General features: G+C 39.4%; 2 protein-coding genes across 22 annotated transcripts in view; both read left to right on the top strand.

Annotated features, from left to right (window-relative positions):
- Positions 1-10,139, top strand: part of CR2 (complement C3d receptor 2) — a 35,372-nt gene extending 25,233 nt beyond the window's left edge. For all 16 annotated transcript variants that reach the window (XM_082701841.1, XM_082701840.1, XM_082701839.1 and 13 more), the window contains 5 exons: positions 712-900; positions 1,542-1,565; positions 2,304-2,379; positions 6,527-6,635; positions 9,418-10,139. In XM_082701841.1, the coding sequence (XP_082557967.1) occupies positions 712-900; positions 1,542-1,565; positions 2,304-2,379; positions 6,527-6,620 (383 nt within the window). In that variant the 3' untranslated portion in view covers positions 6,621-6,635; positions 9,418-10,139. The remainder of the gene's footprint in view (positions 1-711; positions 901-1,541; positions 1,566-2,303; positions 2,380-6,526; positions 6,636-9,417) is intronic.
- A 3,769-nt stretch (positions 10,140-13,908) lies between these two features.
- The window catches only part of CR1 (complement C3b/C4b receptor 1 (Knops blood group)), a 95,216-nt gene continuing 82,619 nt past the window's right edge, over positions 13,909-26,505 (top strand). For 2 of the 6 annotated variants that reach the window (XM_082701851.1, XM_082701850.1), the window contains exons 1-3: positions 13,909-14,330; positions 25,011-25,190; positions 25,825-25,924. In XM_082701851.1, coding sequence (XP_082557977.1) covers positions 14,213-14,330; positions 25,011-25,190; positions 25,825-25,924 — 398 coding nt within the window. In that variant the 5' untranslated portion in view covers positions 13,909-14,212. The remainder of the gene's footprint in view (positions 14,331-25,010; positions 25,191-25,824; positions 25,925-26,505) is intronic. The other 4 variants (XM_082701853.1, XM_082701852.1, XM_082701855.1 and 1 more) reach the window with 2 other exon arrangements.

The raw sequence follows: 26,505 nt of genomic DNA, 5'->3' as shown, positions 1-26,505 counted from the left end.
ATTTTCTCTAAGTAGTGGTGGAATTATGGGTATTTTTTTAATAAAGGCTTCAGAATTTCATTTTCTTTAACATAGTGCCTATGAAATAGGGGTAGCGAGTTAATATCCAATATTCATCAAGCACTTTTTACCAAAAGCCAAAAACGGTACATATTTTACATGCATTGTCTCATTAATCTTCTTGAGAACCAGATGAAGTTGGTGCCATTATTATTCCTATATGACAGATGAGGTCTCTGTAGCACAGAGAGATCCGTAACCTACCCAAAGTCACACAGTGGGGGACGTCCTAGAGTCATGATTCAAATCTAAAAACCTCCCACTATTGCCTCCTGTGCTTCGAGACGAAAGAAATAAATGAGGAAGTACGTTCATCTATGGATAGTTATAGTAGAGCAGATGAGACAGTCATTCAGAATTCTTAATATAACCCACTCTCTAAGAGGCTATTAAAATTATCCGACACTGTTAGTTTAGAAACTAAAGCACAGAGAAGGAAAGTCTGGCTTAAATTACCTAGAGCTAATTGAGATGGACGGTTGTCACAGAAGGAATCTGCCTAGAATGTCCTTTTGTGTTATCACAGCGAGGCTTTCCTTACTGAGAATGAACCAAATTGGTTTCCTAAGCCTTTCCATTCAGGGAAGTATCTACTTCCTTGAGAAAAGGCTAAAATATGGCCCGGCTTCAATTTGCTTCCTTTCATTTCAGAGGTAAACTGTAGCTCCCCAGAGTATATGAATGGAATCCAGAAGGGTCTGGAGCCTGGGAAGATGTATCAGTATGGTGCAGTCGTCACTCTGGAGTGTGAAGAGGGGTATACCCTGGAAGGCAGTCCCCAGAGCCAGTGTCAGGACGATCAGGGATGGAACCCACCCCTGGCTGTCTGCAGATCACCAGGTAACTGCGAAAGTCTTCCCTGCTCATACTTGTCTCCCTGGAGAGAGGAGAGCTAGGAGTATCTGTCAGTGTTAGGTTTTAAACTGATGTGGGTCTGTGACGAGTGCTACAGTAATGGACTCATTTGAAGTTAGTGGTTTATTCTAGAAAAAGCAAAACTTTCTGAGGATTGGGGAAATAAAAAAGAAAATAGAGAGGAGTACTAACTCACAAGGTGCCGCGCTATTAATCTTACATTTGGAAGGGGGTCATTGCTGAGATTTCCATTGCTGAAACTTGATTATTTATAAGTACTTACCAATTTGACAGGGACCTCCAAAAAATATGGTGAACAACCTGCTGTAACAGTTACTACTTGCATTCTAACCTGAGAAATCTCTGATTGTAAAGTTGAGTGTATTGGCTTTTTTCATTCCTGAACTACCCCAACTTAACAGTGTTATTTTTTTAAATGTCCAGTGAATTGTTACATAATAAAATGAAGGAAGAGTGCATGCAATCCAGGGCCTCAATACATCTTTTTAAGGAGATTCTGAGAGAAAGAAGCTGAGTGTTGTCTTTAGGGATATTACCGTGGGACTTTGGGCTGCACTGAAATATGCAACTAGACTAATATTTTTGTGATTTTGTGTTCTCCTTAGCCTCACTTGCTCCTCTTCTTAGTGGTAAGTTTTCTTAAATATTTGAATTAATTTTCTAATGATGTTTTATAAAAAATATATATATCAAATTTGAGGCCTTATATCCTATCTCTTATTTTTCCTTTTCACTTTAACTCCTAAGAAATTATCATTTTGTTATCTTAAGGCTCTTTTAATATGAAGGCTCTTTTAATATTTATATCTAAGGCTCTCTTCATATTACAGACAGACACTTTTGGATAGAGTTGAATAAATTATTTAAAAAGCCAGCTACTTCCATTTTTTCTTTTTTCTTTTTTACTTCTAGCTTTTCAATTGAGTTTATGTTAACTTTTGGTCTTTTGCATGATTTGGTACTATCAAATAAGCTATCTTATTCTGCAACAAAATATATTTTCCAACTGAGAGTTAAATGTTGTTATGCCAAGTCGTGGGATCCTTGTGTCCTGAGCTCCTACTATCACCCCAGTAATGAGAATATTATTAATAAAACTGAAAGGGAAAGAAAAGCTCAAGAGAAATTTGACTGCAGCCCCTGTGATCAAATGCTTGGTGCTTTAGATTAAATGTGAACTGGACTGAATCAGAAAAAACTTAAGCCCAAGTATGATTATTTAGGAATGTAACATTTATATGGCTAACAAAGGATAAGGATAAAGTCCCATAACAATTTCCCCACCATTGGGAATAGCCCCACAATCACTTCAAAGGAATATAGGGCCCAATTTTCTGGCATTTGATTCTTGCTGTTTTGATTTCTAGGTCTTTCTGCAGGTTCAGTACTTCTTGTATTCTTGATTGGTGTCACCTTATGCACAATATTAAAACACAGAGAACGGTAAGTTCAATGCATGCTTGACCAAAGGGCACAAAAGGTTTGGTTACTTGCCTGAAACTAAACTCAGAAGTACAAGTCATATAACATGAACGTTATAGTGTAGAGTAAGAAATATTGTGCCATATAGAAGGAAGCCCCCTCTGTGAGAACTTTAAAAATATTAAGCACTTATTTTATTTGAATGATGTTTATTTGGATGACATATATTTTAAAAATCTAAAAAATTGAAAACTTAAAAATCCCAGTGGTAACAACTGCAAGTGTCTTGGCATATTCTTATCTGATCTTAAATATTCTTTATCTTTTTTCTCTTTTTGACTGGAATTTTGAAATGACAGTCCCCTGCTTTAATTTTTTAAAATGTGGCTTCATCTTTTATATCTTTATGTTTTCTTTTTAGTTATATAATAGTATATTGTTCTATGTATTTTTGTATCATGAAAATTATGGGTTGCTTCCACATTTATTTTGATAATAAAGGTACAAGAAACACCATTGAATAAACTTTTTTTCTATATCTACTTATTTCTGTACCATTTCTAGAATTACTAAGGGTAAGAGTATGAGCACTTAAGATGCCTAATCAATATTGCCAAATGACTTTCTAAGAAGTTTGTCCTAATTTGACCATATGTCAAATAATCAATATATTTTGATATGTTGTGTTTCTGGACTTCTCTTCCTGCTGTACTGATTTCTCCTTTCATCACAAATTACTTTATGTTCAATTAATATAGCTTTCTACAGTCATACTATATAGTAGGTCAAGAATTCCTTTGCTGTAATTGTTTAGGATTTTCCTTTCTATTCTCTTCTGTTTGCTCTAACCAGGTGATCTTTTAAAATCATTTGGTATTTCCAAAAAACATATGTTGTAATTGCATTTAAGTCTATAGATTAGTCTGTGTAAGATTGACATCTTTTCTATAATGTGTTCCATTCAGAAACATCTGAGGCCTTTCTATTTTTGAAATAATCTTTTCTCTCACTTGGTTGTTGTTTTCATGACTACTTAAGTGTATTACTAGGTTTCTATGCTTTGTTATATTGTGTTTTATTATGCAGAAATAAGATATATATTTCTATTTTTAACATTCATTTTTAAAATTATTTATTTATTTTATTTTATTTACTTATTTTACACACACACACACACACACACACATACACCCCACAAGGAGGGGAGGGGCAGAGGAAGAGAGAGACACAGGCTCCTCACTGAGCAGGAACCCTGACATGGGGCTCGATCCCAGGACCTCGGGATCATGACCCAAGCCAAAGGCAGACACTTAAAGACTGAGCCACCCAGGTGCCCCAAACATTAATTTTTTAAACATTTTAATATACAAAGTAATATTGCCATAGTAGGTCATGTGGTATTTGGTGGGTACACAAAGCAAGTGCTCAAGTAATGGGGAATTTTGATCAGAAAAAAAATTCTGTAGTGAAGGAAATATCTCAAGCAAGCTTCAAGATACTGTGGACAAGGAGAAAAAAGTATTCCAAGTGGAAGGAGCAGTTTTAGTGAAGACCCAAAGGCTTGTCTTTCCATCAGGTATTATAGGAACTATGTAAGCAATTTGATGTAATTGTATATGATGGTGACTGTAGGAGAGGGTGGTAGAGATTTGGGTGTAGGGATGGCATAAAAGACCCTTCCGACCCATAAATCCTGTGTCAGAACATTCTGATAAGTGCAAAGGATGCCATTTTAGCAAATGAGACCATCAGGAATCAACCTGGGAATGTTCTGTATGCGCAGGTTCTTGAATCTCTCTATACAAGCTAGTGTTAGGGAGATGATTAGGTGAAGTTTTACCAAGTCTCAGGTAACTTCCAGTGGGAGGTGACCAAGTCATCTCACCCCAAACAGGTCACCCATAAATGCCAGCAAAATTACTTTAACATGCCAGGTCACCTGGCTTGTGCCATCAGTGCCATCTGGCACATTGTTCACGGTTGTAAAACACCTGGTGTAGACATTATACAGGAAGGGGTTACACTGAAACTATGTAATGATGACACCTGTGAACCTGAGGGGTTTGTTCTAAGCCCGCCAGACCTGGGCACCTCAATTCACAGGGGCCATCACAGTTACATCAGATTGCTTATGTAGTTCTTGTAATACAATGGTCTTAGAAGGGTCTACACTCATGATATGCTTTAGACTGTAGTGTTGACAAGAAGATGTACCATATAACCCTCGTTTTGTGAAAGACTTCAGGAAAAAAGGGTGTTTTGTGAGCAAATAAGATTGGGAAGTACTACATGCAGTATTTTTCTCATGAAGATTCACAGTGACCAAGAGTGTATTTTTAAAGTCCTACAATAAAGAAAGATGTTTGGTTTTATTTTTAAACCAGAGTTCCCCAAGCTAATTGAACCACAGAACTCTTTTTCCTCCTATAATGCATTCACATCCCATGGAACTAATGTTTCATTTAACAGTCACTGGGGAATCTAGAAAGATGGGTAGGAGCTAGATCATCAAAACCTTGTATGCCATGACAAGGAGTTGGTGTTTGTCCTGTAGGATCTTAAGCAAAGTAATAATATGTCTAGATAGGTATTTTCAAGAGGAGGGGCAGGACTGCGCTTTCAACAAAGCAGCCGTGATGGGGATCAAGAGGTATCGTCCCTATTAAGAAGAGTGGAATGACTTGTGTGGAGTGGAGCCGGTGGTACACCAAAAAGAGGAGAGGGACAGTTTTGTAGAGAAAGAGGAGTTCAGTTCTGCCCTCTTACTTTGGGGCACCCACGATGTAGGACTCAGGAGGGGAGCCTGGGCTCAGGTAGGCAATATTTAACTCACATTTGAAGCCTTGGGACCAAGAAACAAAAAAGGTAAAAATAGGGATGAGAACAGTTCTCAGAAGGACAGTAATGCTTAAAAGAGAGGAGAGGGAAGGAATAGTCAGAGGTAGGAGGAGAATTCAGAAGGAGGATTTTCATAGAATTCAAGGAAGAAGAGGGTCTTAAGAAAAAAGGGATGCCATTTACATGGGTTTCCTCACAGGAAGTCAGAAGATAATTTTAGCTAAGTTACTAAAAATTTAAATAAATAGAAAATGTGGTCTCTATCTCTTTCCTTTATGCTACTAAGTTTGTTGTCAAAGGCATACACATGTAGGAAACGGGCAAACTTTAGGAATGCCTATGAGCTCAAATAATTTGATGTTCTTGGCAGATTATTAAGTTTACAAATAGGATTATATCAAGTACTATATTTAATTGCCTCCATTGATACAAACTAAACATGTATGTTAAGGTACATTCCTAAGCTTTACTTACTCATTTTATTTCCAGTTTGTAACTGATTTCAATTTGTTTTCTGATAGTTGATATAGATACTTGAGCCGCCTTAAATACTCTCTATAAATGAGATGAGAGTCACTGAAAAATTTGTCTAAGTAACAAGATATGTTTAAAAGCCACCCAAACATTTGGGAGACACCACTCTTAATGCACACTGCTTATAACCTACCTATAAGCTGACCTTTTAAATATATATGAGCAACATACTCTAAGTACCCTTAGCAGAAATCTTTCTTCTTCAGTAATTTTGTAATACCTTATTTCAGAGTTCTACATGATAGTGTAATTGCATTTTATTTTCTCTTGCTCATTTTGGCTAAGTGGTTTTAGAAGCACAGTAAAGCTTGTGGGCTTTCAAGGAGTAAAAGTAAAATTGTCCTCTTAAAAACTATTTCAAGCTTTTAGTGCTATCAGTCTAAGTAAGGATTCTGAATTTAACATCAAATATAAAAACTTCCCTTTAAATCAGATTGGAAGACTATGTCCCCCAAAAGGTAAGTTTGTAGTCATATCCTAAAACAAAAGCTTCTTTTTGATTTATTTTTCAAGCTGAGGCTCATGGTTCTAAATCCCTGAAGGTCTTGGATCTGAGGTAAAGCTACCTAGTATCAGCTTCTGACTTGGACACTTGGCATCCTAGTAAATTATTTTTATGGGACTTTCCAAATAATAGGGGTTATAGTAATTATCTTACATGATAACAAAATGAATTATTCATGAGAAGTATTTAGTTATCATGTGATAGGAATTATGGGAAACAAACAACTGTGACCTATTTGTAGTGATCATGGCCAATAAGTAAAGAGTTTACTTTTTTTCTTTTTCCATCCAGCAATTATTATACAAATCGAATCCCTAAAGAAGGAGATCTTCATTTAGAAACACGGGAAGTATACTCTATTGATCCATACAACCCAGCAAGCTAATCAGAAGACAAATTGGTATCTAATGAAGTTGAAGTATTTTTATTCATTTTTATGTCAAAATGTCTCCAATTTATATTTACTAATTTTCATAGTGTTAAATATATATGGTTCTGTTCCACACATCTTTGGTAATCATGCACAGAGATTATTAACTTATCTACTTCATAGTGCCAATTAATGTCCCTGTTTTTTTAATTCATTCATCCATTCAGCAAATACTAAATACCTATCATAATAATTAAGAATAAAATTAAAAAGATGATACATGTTTTGAAGAGAAATAAAGCAGGAGGAGCTAGAGAAGTTGGGAGAGAAGCCCTCACTAATAAAATGGCATTTGAGCAAAGACTAGGATGAAGGAAGGAGTTAGCCTTACTGGTAGTGGAAGAACAGCCCAGAAAGAAAGAACAGCAGGTGCAGAGACCATAAGGTGGTGTGCATCTGTTGTGTTGGAGGCACAGCAAGGAGACCAGTATGGCCTAGTATGGACTGACCAAGGGAGAGAGGGGCAGGGATAAAAGCAGAGAGGTAAAGGGAGGAGGAGAACAAGGTTCATCATATAGAGTATGCTAGGTCATTATAATGAGCTTGGTGTGTATTCTGAGATGGAAACCAAAGGATGGTTTTAGGCAGAGAGGAGAATGATCACCTTAACTGCTGTGTAAAGAACTGAGTGTAGGAAACCCAAGGTGAAACCTCAGGAGCCAATGAAGACTTGATCACAATAATCTAGGTAAGAAGTTGTGAGTAGCCACAAGTAGGCTGATGAGAAGAGGTCAGTTTCTGCATGTATCTTTAAGGTAGTGACAGGAGGTTTGCTGACAGTCGTAAGGCAGGAAGCAGTAATGATGGCAGGGTTTTTTGGTCTGCTGACCGGAAGGATAGAATCATGATTAATTATGATGACTGACAATGTGAAAAGGCAAGATTAGGGAGAAAAAAACAGAAGTTTCACTTTGGAGATGTTAGAAATGAGATATCTAATAGCTATCCAAGGAGAAGTATCAAGAAGGTAGTTGGGTATACAAGTCTATTTCAGAGAATGGATCTTAGGACATAGATATGGGCTTTGTCAGCATATGGATGTATGTAATAATGAGATCAAATAAGATGAACAAGGGGATGAGAAGGGTTAGGGAAAAGGTCCATGTGCCAGGCCTTGGGTCCTTCCACATCAGAAGACATGGAGTCTGAGAAGGAACCAACCAAGGGGTGAAGAAGCAGGCTCTGATATAGGGGAAGCATCCAAGAGCATGGTGTGGTAGAAGTCATGTGAAGGATGACGTTTAAGGAGGTGGGAGTGATCAACTCTGTCAAATGCTGCTGATGGACCAAGAGCAGTAGTGAACACTGACCACTGTGTTTAGCAGCTCAGGATTTGTTGGTGAACTTGACAAGAATGATTCCGGTGAATAGTAAGGAGGCAAACTCCTGATTGAAGTCAGCTTAAGAGAGAATGAAAGGAGATAAATTAGCGATCTCAACTATAGACTCCTCTTTCAAGGAGGTTTTCTACAAAGAGGCATGGAAAAGGGAACAGATGGCAAGACTAACAAGTAAGGTCAAAAGAACTATCCATTAAAAATGGAGAATCCGCAGTCAGGCCACCATTTCCATACGCTGATGAGAATGATCTACTAGGAAGTGAGGAATGATGACAGGAAGGAAAAGGAAGAATTGCTGGAGCAACATCTGGGTAGGCAAGAACGGAGGGGATCAAATGCTCCAGCTGGAGAGGCAGAGCTTAGATCAGAGTGTGGCCTCCCTAACAGGAGAGAAGGCAAAAGATGTGGGCATAGACAAAGGCAGGGGGAAGCCGTGATGGCAAATGCATGTGAAGAAGATTCTCTTCTGACCACCCTGTTTGCTCAGTGTCTAGAAAGCAAAACAGTCACCTGAAAGGAAGATTGGGAAAGGAGATGGTAGGGATTTAAGGAGAAAGGAGAGGGCACTAAAGAGTCACCATGGGGGTTGAAAACTGAATGATGAGGAGTATAGAAACATGAAGGGTCCCCTGATGTCCCTAGGAGGAGTGGGGGTGAGCATTTGGAGGTCTGCCATGCCCAGGCATTGTGCTGAGCCTCCCTCCTGCCTTGCGTCGGCCCTCATTACCGCAGTGAAAGGAATTAGCCCAAGGTGAGCATATGACATCCAAGATGAGAACCAAAGCTAACCTATTGGCCACAGTGTCAGAATCAGTAATAGTCAAAGGTTTGAATTCAAGCTCAAATCTGTCTTCAAACTGCTTTCTCTTACATAGTCTATAAAGTATAAAGATACTACCTCTGTCCTCCTGGAACTTATTTTGATACAGAAAAAAAGACACTACATGTCATAATGTAAGAATAATTACCACAAACAAGATACAGAAAAACTGCTGTGGTTGCTGAGGAAGAAAAGATCGCCTGGTGCTGGGGAGTTATAGAAAAACAAAAGAGAACAGGGGAGACCAGGCCAGAGTGATGGATAAACCCAAACCACGGGGACGTCCAAAATAATGCTAGTACTTAAATACTTGTTGAATGAATGCACGAGTTAGAATGCAACTCTTGCTTCGATTTCTCCCTCATTTATTATTCTTTGTATTTATCAATATAAACTTTATTATTTGCTTCAGATCATGTTATCTGAAGAAAGGGGCCTCTTTAAAAAAATATATCTTCTAAGAGGCTCAATGCTCTATTGGTTATGGCACTTAGAGTTGGTACATAGAGAAGGTGAACACTGTCATTATTTAAACTTTGAGTTACACCCCTGCCCTTCGTGCTGCCTCCTGAACAGAAACTCTCTCTTTCAGTATGCCTTCTTGTTTGGAACATTGGTTGGGAAGAAACCATTTTCATCTCAGCAAGTCTAGGCGTATGGCCTCAGCATCAGTGAAATGACTTCATAACTATAATTTCCCAAATGCAGTTATTCTCAAGCAGAATGAAGAAAGTTCACTTGATAGTAAAGATGGGAGCCCAGTTTCACCGCCACATGCTCTTCAAGGACTTTCTGAAGCCTCACCCAACCCACAATATGCCTGACATCAGGCTATAGCTATAAACCCATAACTCCAAAATAACACCATTTTAAGGAAGGCGCTAGAAAGCGGTCCTCTATCTCCACTCTTCTTATGCAATCAGTATACTTCCTGTTATCACACACTTCTGGTTGTAGTGTGGTTTTAATCATTTAAGCCAAGTAGAGAATATTTCATGTTGTTATGAAATACTTTCGTTGAGAAGTCTAATTTTATTTTAATCATAGCATCTTGCTCTCATATGGCTGAATATTTCTCTTTCATTTCCACTTGGTTTGACAGGTTTTTTCCCCCCACAATATATACATTGCCTTTTCCCTAATCAGTAATTATAATTTGCACATTTTTTTCCATTATGAGAGTCAAGTTTTAATTGTACAGTTTTGGTGTACAGATGCAGGCTTTGGAGACTTCTTTGGCAGTTCTATCAGAGCTTTGGTTCCTTTAAAAATCTGTATAGCAGTGACTCAAATAAATTTTATCTCTTAACAAAACACTTGCCTTATGTGATTTTTTTCTGCTACAGTGCATGAATTCTTAGGGTTTTAACTTCTATGTTTTTATTTCAGTTCCATTTAGTGAGGGGTTTTAGAGTTCCTCATTTAACATTTATGCATTCTGGATCTCACCACTTCGTTGTTTCAGCCAGTTCTCAACCCACAAACTCAGTTCCCTCATCATCAAGTTTTTCTTTTCTATCTGTCCACCCAACACCTTTTCCCAGCCCTTCTCCACCACTGTCAAAATCCGAATGCCAATTTTCCTTGGTCTACCATTTATACTATTGAGAAAATAAAATCTTGCTCACTGGCTACCATAAATTTCTCTCACCATCTTCTCCTAGACTATTCTGTTTGGCATCTTTGAGTTTTTAAAATATATACAGAACATAAAATTTACCATCTTAAAAAATGGTTAAGTGTACAGTTCAGAAGCGTTAGGTATATTCACATTGTTGTCCAACAGATTTCCAGAACTTTTTCATCTTAAAAAGTTGAAATGCTATATCCATTAAACACTAACTCTACATTCCCCACTCCCTCCAGCCCTCAACCAGCAGCCGCCATTCTACTTCCTGTCTCTATGAACTTGACTACTTTAAATAGCTCATATATGTGGAATCATACAGTGTCCTTCTGTGACTGGTTTATACCACTTAGCCTAATGTCCTCAAGGTTTCTTCATACTGAAGCCTGTGGAAGAATTTTTTTTTTTTCAGGCTGGATAATACTCCACTGTATGTATAGACCACATTCAGTTGACTCATCTATCAATGGATATGTGGACTGTTTGCACTTTCCAGCTCTTGTGCAAAATGCTGCTATGAACAGTGTTGTGCAAATAGCTCTTCATGACATTGCTTTCAATCCTTTTGGATACATACCCAGAATTGGGATGCTGTTCAGTATCTTTTATTCATTCATAATCAGTACTGTTTTCATTCCTCTAAATTAATCTGTTTGTTCACCTCAAGCCATCTACTCCATCTTACATTCATCTCTATTCTGCTTCCTTCTCTTAGCAGATGATGAAAACATCATCTGGTAACTTAACTCAACCTCCACTCTCCCCCCTCCCCACTGTCACTCACCCAAATACCCATCTCCAGCCTGTGTAATTTCCTTAACTTCTGTGAGTCTAGGGACTGTGACAGGGGTAAGAGCAGAGAAGGTTGTTGTGAGGTGGAAACTAGAACTTCAAGGAATGAGGGGAGAAAGCAAATGTCAGGATATCCGTGCAAAAAGTGATAATGAGTGTGTGTTCTGATAGCCTGTGATGTGAGGCTGGGGAGTTGCATCTTCTATTCCCTTTTGCTCAGGAGATGCTCTGGCATCTCCTTCCATTGCTCTGTGGAGACTCATTTAAAAAGATGGTATCAGATTCTTGAGAGCTTGGTATTGGATAAATTAAAGAGGAGATGTGACAAGGATCAAAATAAATATTTCTTGCAATAGAGTTTGGGAGAGAGCCCCATGGAAACTGCTGGAAAATGAGAAACATACCTAGCTTTTAGGGCATTCCCCTTATTCAACTGGTGAGGATAGGAGCTGAGACTTGAGTACAAGGGATAAATGAAGTAAAACCATATTCTAGAATGTGTGAGCTGGGCTATTCACACTCAGTGGTATATATTTGCTGGACTGTGTGTATGGGGGTCTCCATTAGGGAAGCCACACTGAGAAGAGGGAGAGTAGTTCTCTACCTTGAGCATCTTTTCCCCACCATGAATCATAGCTATGCATGTTAGCTAAAGGGCTAACATGTTTACCAAAATATCTGCTATTATACTTTCCCACTCCTTCCCTTCCTCCGCTCAATACAGCACGTGACATTTGCAATTACTCCACTCTCCACACAACTCATTCCAACTCTTACTTTACAAACAACTGACTCTTGTTTTATCTAACTTTTAAATCTGGGGTCCTTATCTTAGAGGCTGCAGACCTCCAAAGGTTCATGGCTAGAACTAAACTTCAGTATACCAGTTTCCTTTGTAATCCTAGGTACTCTATTTTACACATTGAAAAATTAATTCTGAGAAGGGGTCCATAGGCTTGACCAAAGAAGCAGAGGGGTCCACCATACACAAAAATATTAAAAACCATGAATCACATGCAAATGCTTCTGTCCTGATTTTTTAATCATTTATTCTACATGTTCTCACTTAATAGTACCATCAGTTCCTGAGATTTTGACTCTCTTCCACCCATTTCCAAAGGGCCTATTTTTTGGCTTTTCTGGAAGTCCAGTTTCATAATCCACAAACTATATTCCCAATCTTTTCCTAGAATGTTCCTATGCCTCCCTCGCTCCCACTAAAACTCCGTCTGTCTCAAGCCCAAGTCTTTCTCAGTCAAAAAAGAAAAAAAGAGCCTTTGACACTCTCCCTTGGTCAGGTTACCTTCTCTCTTTCATATGTTTCCTACTGTAGCAAGTTACCTTGTAGCCAGAAACGATGAAGATTTATTCTTTTTATCATTATTATCATTATTATTGCCAGTTAGCCCTTCAACAGATGAATGGATAAAGAATATCCATTCATGTGGTATATTTACACAATGGAATATTATTCAGATTTATTCTGTTACAAGCCTGGAGGTCACAAGTCCAAAATGAATCTTACAAGGCTAAAACAGGTTTTGGCAGGTCTGGTTCATTCTGAAAGCTCCAGGGGAGAATCTGTCCCTTGCCTCTTCTAGCTTGTAGAGGTGGATATAATTCCTTGGCTCATGGCAGCGAGGTCCTAATTTCTCCTTCAGTTACAACCTTCTCCTGCTCTATCTATTGTCTCCTCCATAAGGCCCCCTGTGATTACACTGCCTACTGGGATAATCCAGGATCATCTCCCATCTCAAAATTCTAGGGGCGCCTGGGTGGCTCAGTGGGTTAAAGCCTCTGCCTTCGTTTGGTTCAGGTCATGATCCCAGGGTCCTGGGATCAAGCCCCGCATGGGATGGAGCCCCACATCAGGCTCTATGCTCAGAAGGGAGCCTGCTTCCTCCTCTCTCTCTGCCTGCTTCTCTGCCTACCTGTGATCTCTGTCAAATAAATAAATAAAATCTCTTTTAAAAATCCTAATTCAATCACAACTGCAAAACTACTCTTGCAACGGAAGATGATGTAGTCACTGGGCTGGGAATTAGGAGCTGGACGAGTTCCGGGGCCATTATTCAGCCTACCACACACTCTCATTTCTCTGGTCTTTGAATGCTTAACTCCCTGCTCCAAATTTTTCCCCCACATTTTATATCAATAAATCGCACCATCATTCATTTTGAATGCTGAGGCTCACTGCTGCTTCCTTTCTTTTCCTCACCACTCACGTTAAGAAAGGGAGTAACCAAAATCCAACGCATGAATAAGTTTTGTGGATTCTGTCTCTGATGTCTTAATTGCCCACTTAATCTCTGGTCAAGGCCACGCTCATATTTCACCTGGATGATAGCAAAACCTCCTTGCTGGTCAGCCCCATTCCCTGTTGCCTTATTCCAATCCAGTCTCTCCGCAGTATAGACAACTGTATTTTAAAAATGCAAATCTGATTAAGTCATTGTTTAAAAATTGTTTTTCAATGGCTTGGTATATCTCAATTCAACATAAAGGAAATGGTTCTTCATATTTCCCGTACACTGCACATATTTGTCCAAAATTGTGGCTCTAACACAGAGAGCTGGCATTTCGTTCTCTGACCTACCCACGCGGATTCTTGCAAAGGGGAAAAGCCACGCAGGGGCGTGTGAAAGCCGGGCTGGGAGAATCACCGCCTTTAGCCGGGGCCTCCCATCCTCGGCGCGGACTGCATCAAGGAGCTGAAGCATCGCCAAGTTTTGCTCCTGTAGATGCGTCTCTAAGGTGGTCGGTGAGAGCCAGATTCGCTGGAAACAATGCAAATGAGGAGTAAACAAGACCTCGCCCATTAAGGGGAAGCTGCGGTCAAAGGCTTCCGTCCCGGCCTCCCCGCTGCACTCCCTAGACTCTGGGAGCAGAGTGCGTTGTCTCACCTCTTCGCCTCGCTCCCTGCGCTTGCCTTCGAGGTCGCACCTACTTCCTCGAGGTCCTGCGGAGGATGGCAGCGTCTTCTCGGAGCAGCCTGCAGCCTCTCGGGCCGCCGGAGCCCCCTCTCTCCGGCTCGCGAGGAGCCCTCCTGGCGGTTCTGGTGCTGCTCGCACTGCCGGACGCCTGGGGTGAGACGCGGGGCTGGGCTTTCGGGTCCTCGGGGTGGCGCGCAAAGGCGGGTGGGCCCTGGGGTCCCCGTTTGTGCGGGGACCCTGGTGGCCTCCGGGTGAACGAGGAGTTGCCTCCTGCTGGGGGCGCTGGTGTGGTGCCAGCCGGGAGCGCGCAGGTGCTCGGCAGGTGCCGCGGGTAATTACCTGCTTTGGTGTGTTAACGAAGCCCCGCGGGAGCAGAGTGGAGTGCTGACCTCCGCGAAGGAAAGGGTGGTGGGAAATGCGACTAACCTGGGTTCTAATTTTAGCAAGTTCTTAAGTGTGAGGAAAGTTACTACACCTGTCCGAAAGGATTTCCTCTTCTGTGCGGTGGCAAACACTGATCTCCACCTCATGGTAGTGTTACCTGAATGGCATAAAGCGTGTCGGGGTCTAGCACAGAGCCTGCCACTTATTCATGTTCTAGCCCCCAGCCGTTACTTCTGCCCTTCGTTCACCAGGGTGTTTGGACAAGCAGTCCTGGGGGTGAAGTTCTCACCTTACACTGCCCTGCATCAGACTGCATTCACCCAACCCACCACAGACACTCACGGAGAGCCTTAATTTGCACAAATCCCATGGCAGCACTTGGGGTTAGAAGGGCGAGCTCCTGGGAAGCTCCAGGGCCCTCACTGTCACAAGCTGCAGACAGAGGGAAATGTGAGATGTTTACACAGTGTGGTATTTTAGTCATGCGGTTAGTAAAAAATATAACCTGTTATAACTATTTGGAAAGTTTGTGGAGGCATCTTCCTGTCCTTCCTTCCCTTTGAATAGGTAAACACCTACATTTAGAATCCTTCTCTTATTTTTGGTCTTCTGAGAAGTCGTCTTAGTTTGCTTGGACTCCCTGACAACATCTTAGTTGAAATGAGAGTCTTGATTGCTTTTGTCCAGCCTCTTCTTGGCGACTGATTTTGTTCTCCACTGTCACTAGACATTACACATTCATTACTGATTGTGCCTTCTCTTCTAAGAGAGGAAGGAACAAGGTAAAACCAAGTTTCCATAAAAGTTGTTATTAGGGATGCCTGGGTGGCTCAGTCCGTTAAGCCTCTGCCCTTGGCTCAGGTCATGATTTCAACATCAAACTCCTTGTTTCGCAGGGAGCCTGCTTCTCCTTCTTCCTGCCACTCCCCCCACTTGCTCAGTCTCTCTCTCTCTCTCTCTTCCTCTTCCTGGCAAGTAAATAAGTAAAATCTTTTTTAAAAAGCTGTCGTTGGGGCGCCTGGGTGGCTCAGTGGTTAAGCCGCTGCCTTCGGCTCAGGTCATGATCTCAGGGTCCTGGGATCGAGTCCCACATCAGGCTCTCTGCTCGGCAGGGAGCCTGCTTCCTCCTCTCTCTCTCTCTGCCTGCCTCTCTACCTACTTGTGATTTCTCTCTGTCAAATAAATAAATAAAATCTTTAAAAAAAAAAAAAAGCTGTCGTTGGGGTGCCTCGGTGGCTCAGTCAGTTAAGCGGCTGCCTTCGACTTGCCTTCGGCTCGGGTCCTGATCCCAGGGTCCTGGGATCGAGCTCTGTCAAGTGAATAGATGGAATAATCTTTTTTAAAGAGTTGTTATTAGTATTTTATTTCCTTAGACATCGTAAAGTGACCTGTCAAGTGAAGAAACGTGATAAAACCTAAAAGTTTTATTTTCAGAAGAGAGGCATGCCAAGTAAACTAAGCAATCTGTTGTCCGTGCTTAGAAATGTTTGTGGACCTTATAAGTATCTGGTCCTCTTCGTACTGGAATGTTAATTGCAAAATATATACAAATATATATTTACTAAGGTTATCATAATAACTTCAAAATGTGAAACAGCTAAACTATCTGGTAATTTACTTGCTAAAGGAATGTAGGCACAGAAAGTGCTTACGGAATGCTGATCAAAGCACTTTGGACGTGATGAGAGAGCTGTGTCTTCAAGGTGCATGCATATGGAAGTTGGGTGGTAGGGTTTTGTGAAATCTCCTTAATTGGGAGGCCAGGGTTCTGGGGGTTTTTTCAGCCTCTGCTACTGAGTGGTTATGTGCCTGGGGTCAGCAAGTCAATAGGTTCCCTGAGTTTCAGTGTCCGTGTATATCAAATGGACATAATTCACATCTGGCAGTCTGAGAGGATTACTGTAAAAAGCAAATGAGGTAGTGTATGTGACAGGGTTACGAAACCTGAAAATCCCCGTGCAGATATATGAAGCCATGAGTAGGAACGTCCCTCAAGAGAGTCTAACCGCCACCACATGTCTGTAAAGGGAGAATCTCAGCTTCGGTGATCAAGAGAAGGCTGAGTGGGAAGGAGCATGGATTTAGAAACAGGTAAGGATTGAATCCAGCAATGACCACCAGGCTGACTCACAGAGGTAGTTATTTTACATACAAATTGGCCTATAAAGCCTACTAGGACAGTGTAGACTATAGGGCAGCTTCTGGCGCCCTCTTCTGGCCCTTGGGTGAGATGCGGCTCTGTTGCCCCGCTGTGTATAAAGATGGCTAGGTAGAAAGGAGGGAAGGCCAGTCGCTTTCTGTGATTTGCCACCTTTTGGGTTCAGATACGCTCAGATGAGCAGATTTATGGTTTATATTACCTCGTTTTATCTAATATAAATTTTGTGATTGGACAAGTAACTTCAAAGTTTTTCTGCATAGAAGCAGAATGAAGAGAATTCTAATAAGAACAGCTTAAGCAAATAAGAAAACAGCATAGCTGACAATACCTTCCACACATACGTACACAGCCCCACACACAGGCATACACACATGCAGGCTCTCTGTCAGAAACATGAAGAGGAAGAAACACTGTCAGTCTAATTACAAGTGACCAAAAGTTGACAAAAACCAAAAACTCAGAAAGTAACAAGAGTGGTTGAAATGATAGCTTTACATCCACTTGTAAACAGAGAAACTCATTGTGACTATTATGTCCTTGTAGATGTTAATTAATGATTATGTTAAATCATCATGATTAGCAAAGCACTTAAAATGTTTATTTCATCTGTATCATATTTTTAAATTTCTATTTATATGTAATATATATTACATGGTTATAAATAAAAACTAGTATAGATATTTAAATATATTTAATATTTTACTATACATAATATATTACCTGTAATATAAAATAGTTATATTTCTGTTATATAACAGTTTATATTTATATATTATGCAATATTTATGTAGAGGACATTATAAATTATAATTCATTGTTATAAAATTAACATATAATTGCATTAAATATCACACATAATAGCTTCTTAAGCTATATGATATGAATATAGTTTATAGTATTAAGTTGGCATAGTTTATGTGGTTTGTAATTTATAATATACATTAATCTGTAAAATATATAATATGTATTGTAATTTAATAAATTAATGTTTTATATATAGCATGCCAAGTTATATATTGGAATCATACTATTACATATTAAATTAGATTATGTAATATACCAAATATATAATATACTAATATTATGAATGTATAAATATTTTTAAACATAAAGCATAAATATATAAATTTTTTAAATTATGTTCGGTTAGCCACTGTACAGTACATAATTAGTTTTTGATTTAGTGTTCAATCACTTATTAGCTAAGTATAACACACAGTGCTGATCACAACACTTGCCCTCCTCAATATCCATCACCCTGTAACCTCCTCCCCTCACCTTCCTCCCCTTTGAAATCCTCAGATTGTTTCCCTAGGGTCCATAGTCTCATGGTTCAACTCTCTCTCTGATTCTCCCGCTTTGGATTTCTCTCCCTTTTTTTAATGGTCCTCCGTGCTAAAGCTTATGTTCCATATATGACTGAAACCATATGACAATTGTCTTTCTCAGTTTGACTTACTTCACTTAACATAATCCCCTCTAGTTCCATCCATGTCAGTGCAAATGGTACATATTCATCATTTCTAATGGCTGAATAATATTCCATGGTATATATGGACCACATCTTCTTTATCCATTCATCTGTTGAAGGGCATCTCAGCTCCTTCCACAGTTTGGCTATTGTGGACATTGCTGCTATGAGCACTGGGGTGCATGTGGCCCTTCTTTTCACTACATATGTATCTTTGGTATATATACCAGTAGTGCAATTGCCAGATCGTAGGGTAGCTTTATTCTTAACACCTTGAGGAACCTCCATACTGTTTTCCAGAGAGCATTCCCACCAACAGTGTAAGAGGGTTCCCCTTTCTCTACAACTTCAACATTTGTTTTTTCTTGCCCTGTCAATTTTGGCCATTCTAACTGGTATAGGGTGGTATCTCAGTGTGGTTTTGATTTGAATTTCCCTGATGGCTAGTGATGTTGAACATTTCTTCATGTGTCTGTTAGCCATTGGTATGTCTTCTTTGGAGAAATGTCTGTTCATGTCTTCTGCCCATTTTTTGACTGGGTTATTAATTTTTTGAGTGTTGAGTTTGAAAAGTTCTTTATAGATTTTGGATATCAGCCCCTTATCTGTAATGTCATTTTCAAACATCTTCTTCCATTCTGTGGGCTGCCTCTTAGTTTTGTTGGCTGTTTCCTTTGCTGTGCAGAAGGTTTTGATCTTGATGAAGTCCCAAAAGTTCATTTTTGCTTTTGCTTATATGCCTTTAGAGATGTGTCTTGAAAGAGGTTGCTGTTGCCGATATCAAAGAGGTTACTACCCATGTTCTCCTTTAGGATTTTGATGGATTCCTGTCTTACATTGAGGTCTTTCATCCATTTTGAATTTTCCTATGTATGATGTAAGGTAATAGTCCATTATCACTCTTCTATATATAGCTGTCTTATTTTCCCAGCACCACTTACTGAAGATACTGTCATTTTTCCATTAAAGATTTTTTCATGATTTGTCAAAGATTAGTTGACAATAGAGTTGAGGATCCATTTCTGGAGTCTCTATTCTGTTCCATTGGTCTATGTGTCTGTTTCTGTGCCAATACCATGCTGTTTTGGTGATCACAGCTTTGTAATAAAGCTTGAAATCAGGCAACATGAGGCCCCCAGCTTTGTTTTTCCTTTTCATCATTTACTTGGTGATTCAGGTCTTTTCCTGTTCCATAAAAATTTTAGGATTTTTTGTTCCAGCTCTTTGAAAAATGTCAATGGTATTTTAATAGCGATGGCATTGGAAGTATAAATTGCTCTGGGCAGGATAGACATTTTAACAATGTTTATTCTTCCAATCCATGATCATGGAAAGTTTTTCCATCTTTTTGTGTCTTCCTCGATTTCTTTCATAAGTGTCCTGTAGTTCCTAGAGTATAGATCCTTTACCTCTTTTGTTAGGTTTATTCCTAGGTATCTTATTATATATTAAATAAGATTATATATTATACCAAATATAATATATAGTATAATAATAATATCAATATATAAAGATTTTGACATTAAAATATAAAATTTTTAGAAGTACATGCTCTTCTTTTTCTTTAACTGATAGAAGTTTTTAAATAAAACACTTGCAGATCTTTTCATAAAAGAGTAGAATATGCAGGATGGAGAGCAGAGTGTAGTCCAGGTTGACAGTTTATGTTTGAAACAGAACATGGAAGTAATAAGTAGATTGTGCTTCTAGCACAGAATAAAACCTTCTGCCTTGAATGCATGTTTGAATCAGGAGTATTTCCAAGTGGACTCTGACACCCAAGATGAAAACCACAATGAGATGACAATATACACCTACTAGAAAAGCTAAAATGTTAAAAATTGACCATAGCAAGTGTTGGCAATAAGGTGAAGACTGGAATCACTACTCCTTGGTAAAATGACACAACCACTTTGGAAAGCATTTGGGAAATTTCTTAAAAAGCTAAACTCAAAGGTGTCTATGACTGAGCATTTTACTCCCAGGTATTGACTCAAGAGAAATGAAAGCAACTGACCACACAGAGACTTGGGTAGGATTTTCATAGTGGCTTTATTTGTACTAGCCAATAACTAGAAATAATCTAAATGGCACTCAACAGCCAAACAGGCAAATCAAATTAACGTATATTGGTACAACTGATTATCACCCAGCAAAAAAAAAAAAAAAAAAAAAAAGAAAGAAAAAAAAAGAAAAACTTTTATATATGCAAAAACCTGGGTGAATCTCAAAAATAATCATTCTGTGTAAAAGCTAGACCAACAAAATGGTGGGGGGGAGTACAAAACAAGTGAGTTGGTTTATATGAAATTCTAGAAGATCAAATCAATCTGTAGTAAGAAGCAGGCCAGAGATCGCCTAGAGAAGGAGGTAGAGGGACAAATGGATTATAAAGCAAAATGAGAAAACTGTTGGAGTGATGGAAATGTTTGTTATCTTGATTGTGGTAATGGTTTCATGGTGCACACATGTGTCAATTTCACTCCACACTGTTCTCCAATGTGGCTGCACCAACTTGCATTCCCACCAACAGTGTAAGAGGGATCCCTTTTCTCCATATCCTCTCCAACACACGTTTTTTCCTGTCTTGCTAATTTTGGCCATTCTAACTGATATAAGGTGATATCTCAATGTGGTTTTAATTTGAATCTCCCTGATGGCTAGAGATGATGAATATTTTTTCATGTGTGTGATAGCTATTTGTATGTCTTCATTGGAGAAGTGTCTGTTCATATCTTCTGCCCATTTTTTGATATGATAATCTGTTTTGTGTGTTTTTTAGTTTGAGAAGTTCTTTATAGATCCTGGATATCAACCTTTTGTCTGTACTGTCATTTGCAAATGTCTTCTCCCATTCCGTGGGTTGCCCTTTTGTTTTGTTGACTATTTCCTTTGCTGTGCAGAAGGTTTTGATCTTGATGAAGTCCCCAAAATTCATTTTCATTTTTGTTTCCTTTGCCTTTGGAAACATATCTTGAAAGAAGTTGCTATGGCTGATATCTAAGAAGTTACTGCCTATGTTCTCCTCTAGGATTCTGATGGATTCCTGTCTCACGTTGAGGTCTTTTATCCATTTCGAGTTTATCTTTGTGTACGGTGTAAGAGAATGGTCGAGTTTCATTCTTCCATATATAGCTGTCCAATTTTCCCAGCACCATTTATTGAAGAGACTTTTTCCCACTGTATATTATTTCCTGCTTTGTCAAAGATGATTTGACCATAGAGTTGAGGGCCCATATCTGGGCTCTCTACTCTGTTCCACTGGTCTATGTGTCTGTTTTTATGCTGTCTTGGTGATCACAACTTTGTAGTAAAGCTTGAAATCAGGTAACGTGATGCTGCCTGTTTTATTTTTGTTTTTCAACATTTACTTTGTGATTCGGGGTCTCTTCTGATTCCATACGAAACTATAAACTCCCAAAATTGAACCAGGAAGAAATTGACCACCAGAATAAACTGATATCTTGTAATGAGATTGAAGCAGTGATCAAAAACCTCCCAAAAAACCAGAACCCAGGACCTGATGGATTCCCTGGGGAATTCTACCAAACTTTCAAAGAAGAAATAACATCAATTCTCCTGAAGCTGTTTCAAAAAATTGAAGCAGAAGGAAAACTTCCAGACTCGTTTTATGAAGCCAGCATTACCCTGATCGCCAAACCAGGCAAAGACCACACCAAAAAGGAGAATTTCAGACCAATATCACTGATGAATATGGATGCTAAGATTCTCAACAAGATCCTAGCAAACAGGATCCAACAGCACGTTAAAAAGATTATTCACCATGACCAGGTGGAATTCATCCCTGGGTTACAAGGATGGTTCAACATTCACAAATCAATCAATGTAATAGAACAAATCAATAAGAGAAGAGAGAAGAACCCCATGATCTTCTGAATTGATGCAGAAAAAGCATTAGACAAAATCCAGCATCCGTTCCTGATTAAAACCCTTCAAAGTATAGGAATAGAGTGAACATTCCTGAACTTCATAAAATCTATCTATGAAAGACCCACAGCAAATATCATCCTCAGTGGGAAAAAGCTCACAGCCTTCCCTTTGAGATCAGGAACATGACAAGGATGCCCACTCTCACCACTCTTGTTCAACATAGTATTAGAAGTCCTAGCAACAGCAATCAGACAACAAAGAGAAATAAAAGGTATCGAAATTGGCAATGAAGAAGTCACACTCTCTCTCTTCACAGATGACATGATACTTTATATGGAAAACCCCAAAGACTCCACCCTCAAACTACTAGAACTCATACAGCAATTTCGTAATGTGGCAGGATACAAAGTCAATGTACAGAAATCAGTGGCTTTATTGTATACTAACAATGAAAACACAGAAAGGGAAATTAGAGAATCTATTCCATTTACTATAGCACCAAGAACCATAGGATACCTGGGAATAAACCTAACCAAAGAGGTGAAGGATCTGTACTCGAGGAACTACAGAACACTCATGAAAGAAATTGAAGAAGACACAAAAAGATGGAGGACCATTCCATGCTCTTGGATCGAAAGAATAAACATTGTTAAAATGTCTACACTGCCTAGAGCAATCTATACTTTTAATGCCATTCCAATCAAAATTCCACTGGTATTTTTCAAAGAGCTGGAGAAAATAATCCTAAAATTCGTATGGAATCTGACAAGTTTTTTTTAAATAAACTATGGTAGATGAGTTTATGGAATTGATATTAATATACGGGGATTAATATATGAGGGATTAGGAATGAAGGAGGAAAAGAAACCAGATCAAGCTTTCTGTAATGAAGACTCATATGTTTCTTTCTATTTCAGCTATTATTCCAATTTACATTTTTTACTTCTACCTCACAGTAAGAAGAAGATAAATTTGGGTTCAAATTCTGTTCTCAGAATCCAGTTTCTAAAACTATACATTGATATCTCTTGTATAAGCTTCTTTTTGCTGCTCTAAAAAATTATCACAAACTTAGTGGCTTACAACAATAGAAATTTATCCTCTTATGATCCTGGAGGTCAAATTCTCAAATGGGTCTGTAGGGCTGTGTTTCTTCTGGAGGCTCCAACGGAGATTAGGTCCCTGCTCTTCTCGTCCAGAGGCTGCCTGCATACTTTGGGTCATGGCTCTCTTTCTCTACCTTGAAAGCCAGCACTTGAATGTCTTAAAATCTCCTTCTTCTATCTTGGATCCTCTGCCTCCCTCTTTTAAGGACCTTTGTGATTACATTGAGGGCCACCCAGATAACCCAGGATAATCTTCCCATCACAAGAGTCTTAATTTATCTACATCTGCAAAGCCTGGTGCCATATGAGGTAACATTCACAGGCTCTGGGGATTAGGGCATGGATGTCTTTGGAAGCCCCTTGTTTAGGCAACCACATATTTTCAAAGATTTTCAAAATCTTAGCTGAGCCTGCTGATGGAATCTATTACTATTAGGGTCCAGCTTAGTAACAAATGATTGTAGCCCAGCAAGCAGCAGGCAGGGTGTACACTGAATATGGCTAATGGGAGCATAAAATATATGTAGAATCTAAAAACATAAACATGGTGGAACAAAAGACAGGGAGAAAGTAAATGGAGTGAGCATTTTCTACAGTTCTTGCATTGCTGGGGAAATAATTGTTCATTGCATGTTAACATGGTAAGGATGCATGTCATCTTTAAAGGAGCTATGAAAGAATGTGTAACAAATAATCTAATAAGAAGAAATAAAAATAGGGACGCCTGGGTGGCTCAGGTGGTTGAGTGTCCAACTCCTGATTTCAGATGAATTCAGGTGCTGTTCAGCACGGAGTCTGCTTGAGATTCTCTCTCTCCTTTTCGCTGTGCCCCTCTGCCGGCTCACTCAAGCTCGTGCTCTCTCTCTCTCTCTCTCTCTCTCTCTCGTCTCTCTCTCTCTTTCTGTAAATAAATAAATAAAATCTTTTCTCATACTCAAAATGAAGGTAAAAGAGAAGAGCATAAGGAACATAGGAAAGGAAGGACAAATAAAAATCAAATAAGATGATAGATCTAATCATGAATATGTCAACAACGATAGTGAAATAAATAGACAATTCCACTTTACAGACAAAGATTAGTGGAGTGCTGCATTTCCCAAATTGTTGGCTGATGTGCCCTGGGAACCTCTAGGATCTCAGAGGAGACCCATGGGCTATTTTACATTTTTGGTGGAACAACAATTCTGGGTATTTCTCAGATACTGTGCAACCACTGGCTCCCAATAGGCCTTGGCTACATTCGCTTGCAGTAGAGTTCTTTTATTTTATCTTCAGTGGGTTCCTTTTGGTGACAATAAATTTTTGCAAAACTGGGTTTTTAGCAGTGGCTGTGATAAAAGCATCAAATGAAAATTTTTGTAGAATAAGAAATGAGGTGGTGGATTACAATTCAACTCTAAGGTTTGAGAAGTTGAGCAGTGCTCAGCCTCCCACTATGAAGAATGGTGGACAGGGTCACCTCAGTTGGCGAAGTGGCTGATTTCGGTTCATATCATGATTTCAGGTTCCTGGGATCAAGACCTGCATTGGGCTGTGTGCTCAGCAGGGAGTCTGCTTGAGATTCTCTCTCCCTCTGCCTCCCTCCCACTTGTCCATGCTCGCTCCCTCTCTCTTTCTCTCTTGCTCTCTAAATAAATAAATAAAGCTATAGAACAAAATGAAAAGCTCATGTCTATGTTCACTAGTAAGAGATGCAAACATTTTACCATTATTAAGATGTTCTGTTTCTTTGATCGCATCTATGAAGCACACTGGAGAAAAAGAAGAAGTAAATAGAAGTTTCTCCATTAACTTGGATGTCACTGTGGTTTGACCTCCAGGTCAGTGCAAAACTCCAGAACACCTCCTATTTGCCAAGCTGGCAAATCCTACTGATGAGAATGAGTTTCCTATTGGGACATCTCTGAAGTATGAGTGCCGTCCTGGTTACTATGGGAGAAGGTTCTTTATCACCTGCCTATCCAACTCAGTCTGGTCAAGCGCCGAAGACAAGTGTCAGCGTAAGTACCTCTGGACTGAGAACTCTGTGTCAATCAAACATCCGTAGAGCTGAATCAATTGTTCATATTTTGGAAGCAAGACATATACAATTGTTAAATTTGCCTCAAGTAGAGTACATGTGATAGTTATTCTTTCTGTCACATCTTCCTACTGCTCTGACTTGCTGGCACCTCCATTACAAGGTCACTTCATGAGAAATGACCTTCACAAGACACAATGCAGGGAAAAGCTCCATTCAGTAGGGGTTTCTCATTGTCACCATTGAAACTGCGTCACCAATGATTTAGAAAAGGGAAGAAAATTGTAGGTGGGGAGAGAATCCTGACTTTGAGATCTCTGATTTAAGCTGTTTGGATGACAAAATAACCACTAAGGTAATAAGTAAAGTTTGCATTTTTCTGGGATGCACAACACAGGGAAAAGATCTATTAGGAGGGGAGATCTTTTTTTGGAAGTGGAGCTTAGTAAGTGGCTGACTCTGAGGCAGTCTTGTTAGTTTCTCTGAGGTGGCAAAATCTGCAGAATGGCAAATACTTTTCAGGAAGCTTCAGCCAGGTTGGGACCTTATGTATTACTGAGAGAAGTTCGGTTTGTTCTATACCCAATCCCTCAATTCTGCTTCTCCCCCCATAGGGAGATCGTGTGGAACTCCTCCAGAACCCGCTAATGGTAAAATGATTGTAAACGGAGATGCCCGGTTTGGGTCAACTGTTAATTACACCTGTAATGAAGGGTGAGTTGGCAGCAGCATCATTTGGGTTGACAGTTCCAGAACTGTAGCACCAATCTCTAAACAAGAGTCTTAGAAAGTCTTCCCGTCCATTCAAACCATAGCAATAAGATTTCTAAGTAGATGTGGTGGTTTGAATCCAGGTATTAAACTACATTTGAAAAGACTAAACAAATATTTGAAAAATAGGAAACACCTGTATCTGTGCTAGAAACTTGGGGGTGGGGAGGAAAGATGTCTATGGCACATCAAATTCATGCACCTAGAACCAAGTGAAACGTTCACTAAATGGGAAGGACCAGGTCTCTAAAGAAGCAAATGGAACAACCATTAGTGGCTCCGTGCACATATTCCCACCCCAAAGCAACAAGAGCTGGAGATGGTGGATTCCAAAGTGGGAAAGAATGAGTTGTTTAGGATGATGGAGCCCTGAGGTGCAGAAGCAAATCTTGATTGTTATAGCCCCTCTCCAGAAATGTGCACGGTGCAGAAATTTGCTGTGGCTCATCCTTAAAGGAGATGACCAGTTCAGGAAAGAAGTAGGGAGACTGCTTTACTTTTTGCTTTTTAAAAAAACACTTATT

This window comes from Mustela nivalis, assembly GCF_964662115.1.
Source record: "Mustela nivalis genome assembly, chromosome: 16".
Lineage (NCBI taxonomy): Eukaryota > Metazoa > Chordata > Mammalia > Carnivora > Mustelidae > Mustela > Mustela nivalis.
The sequence above is the reverse complement of the archived record's forward strand: the minus strand, read 5'-3'. Positions and strand labels throughout refer to the sequence as shown.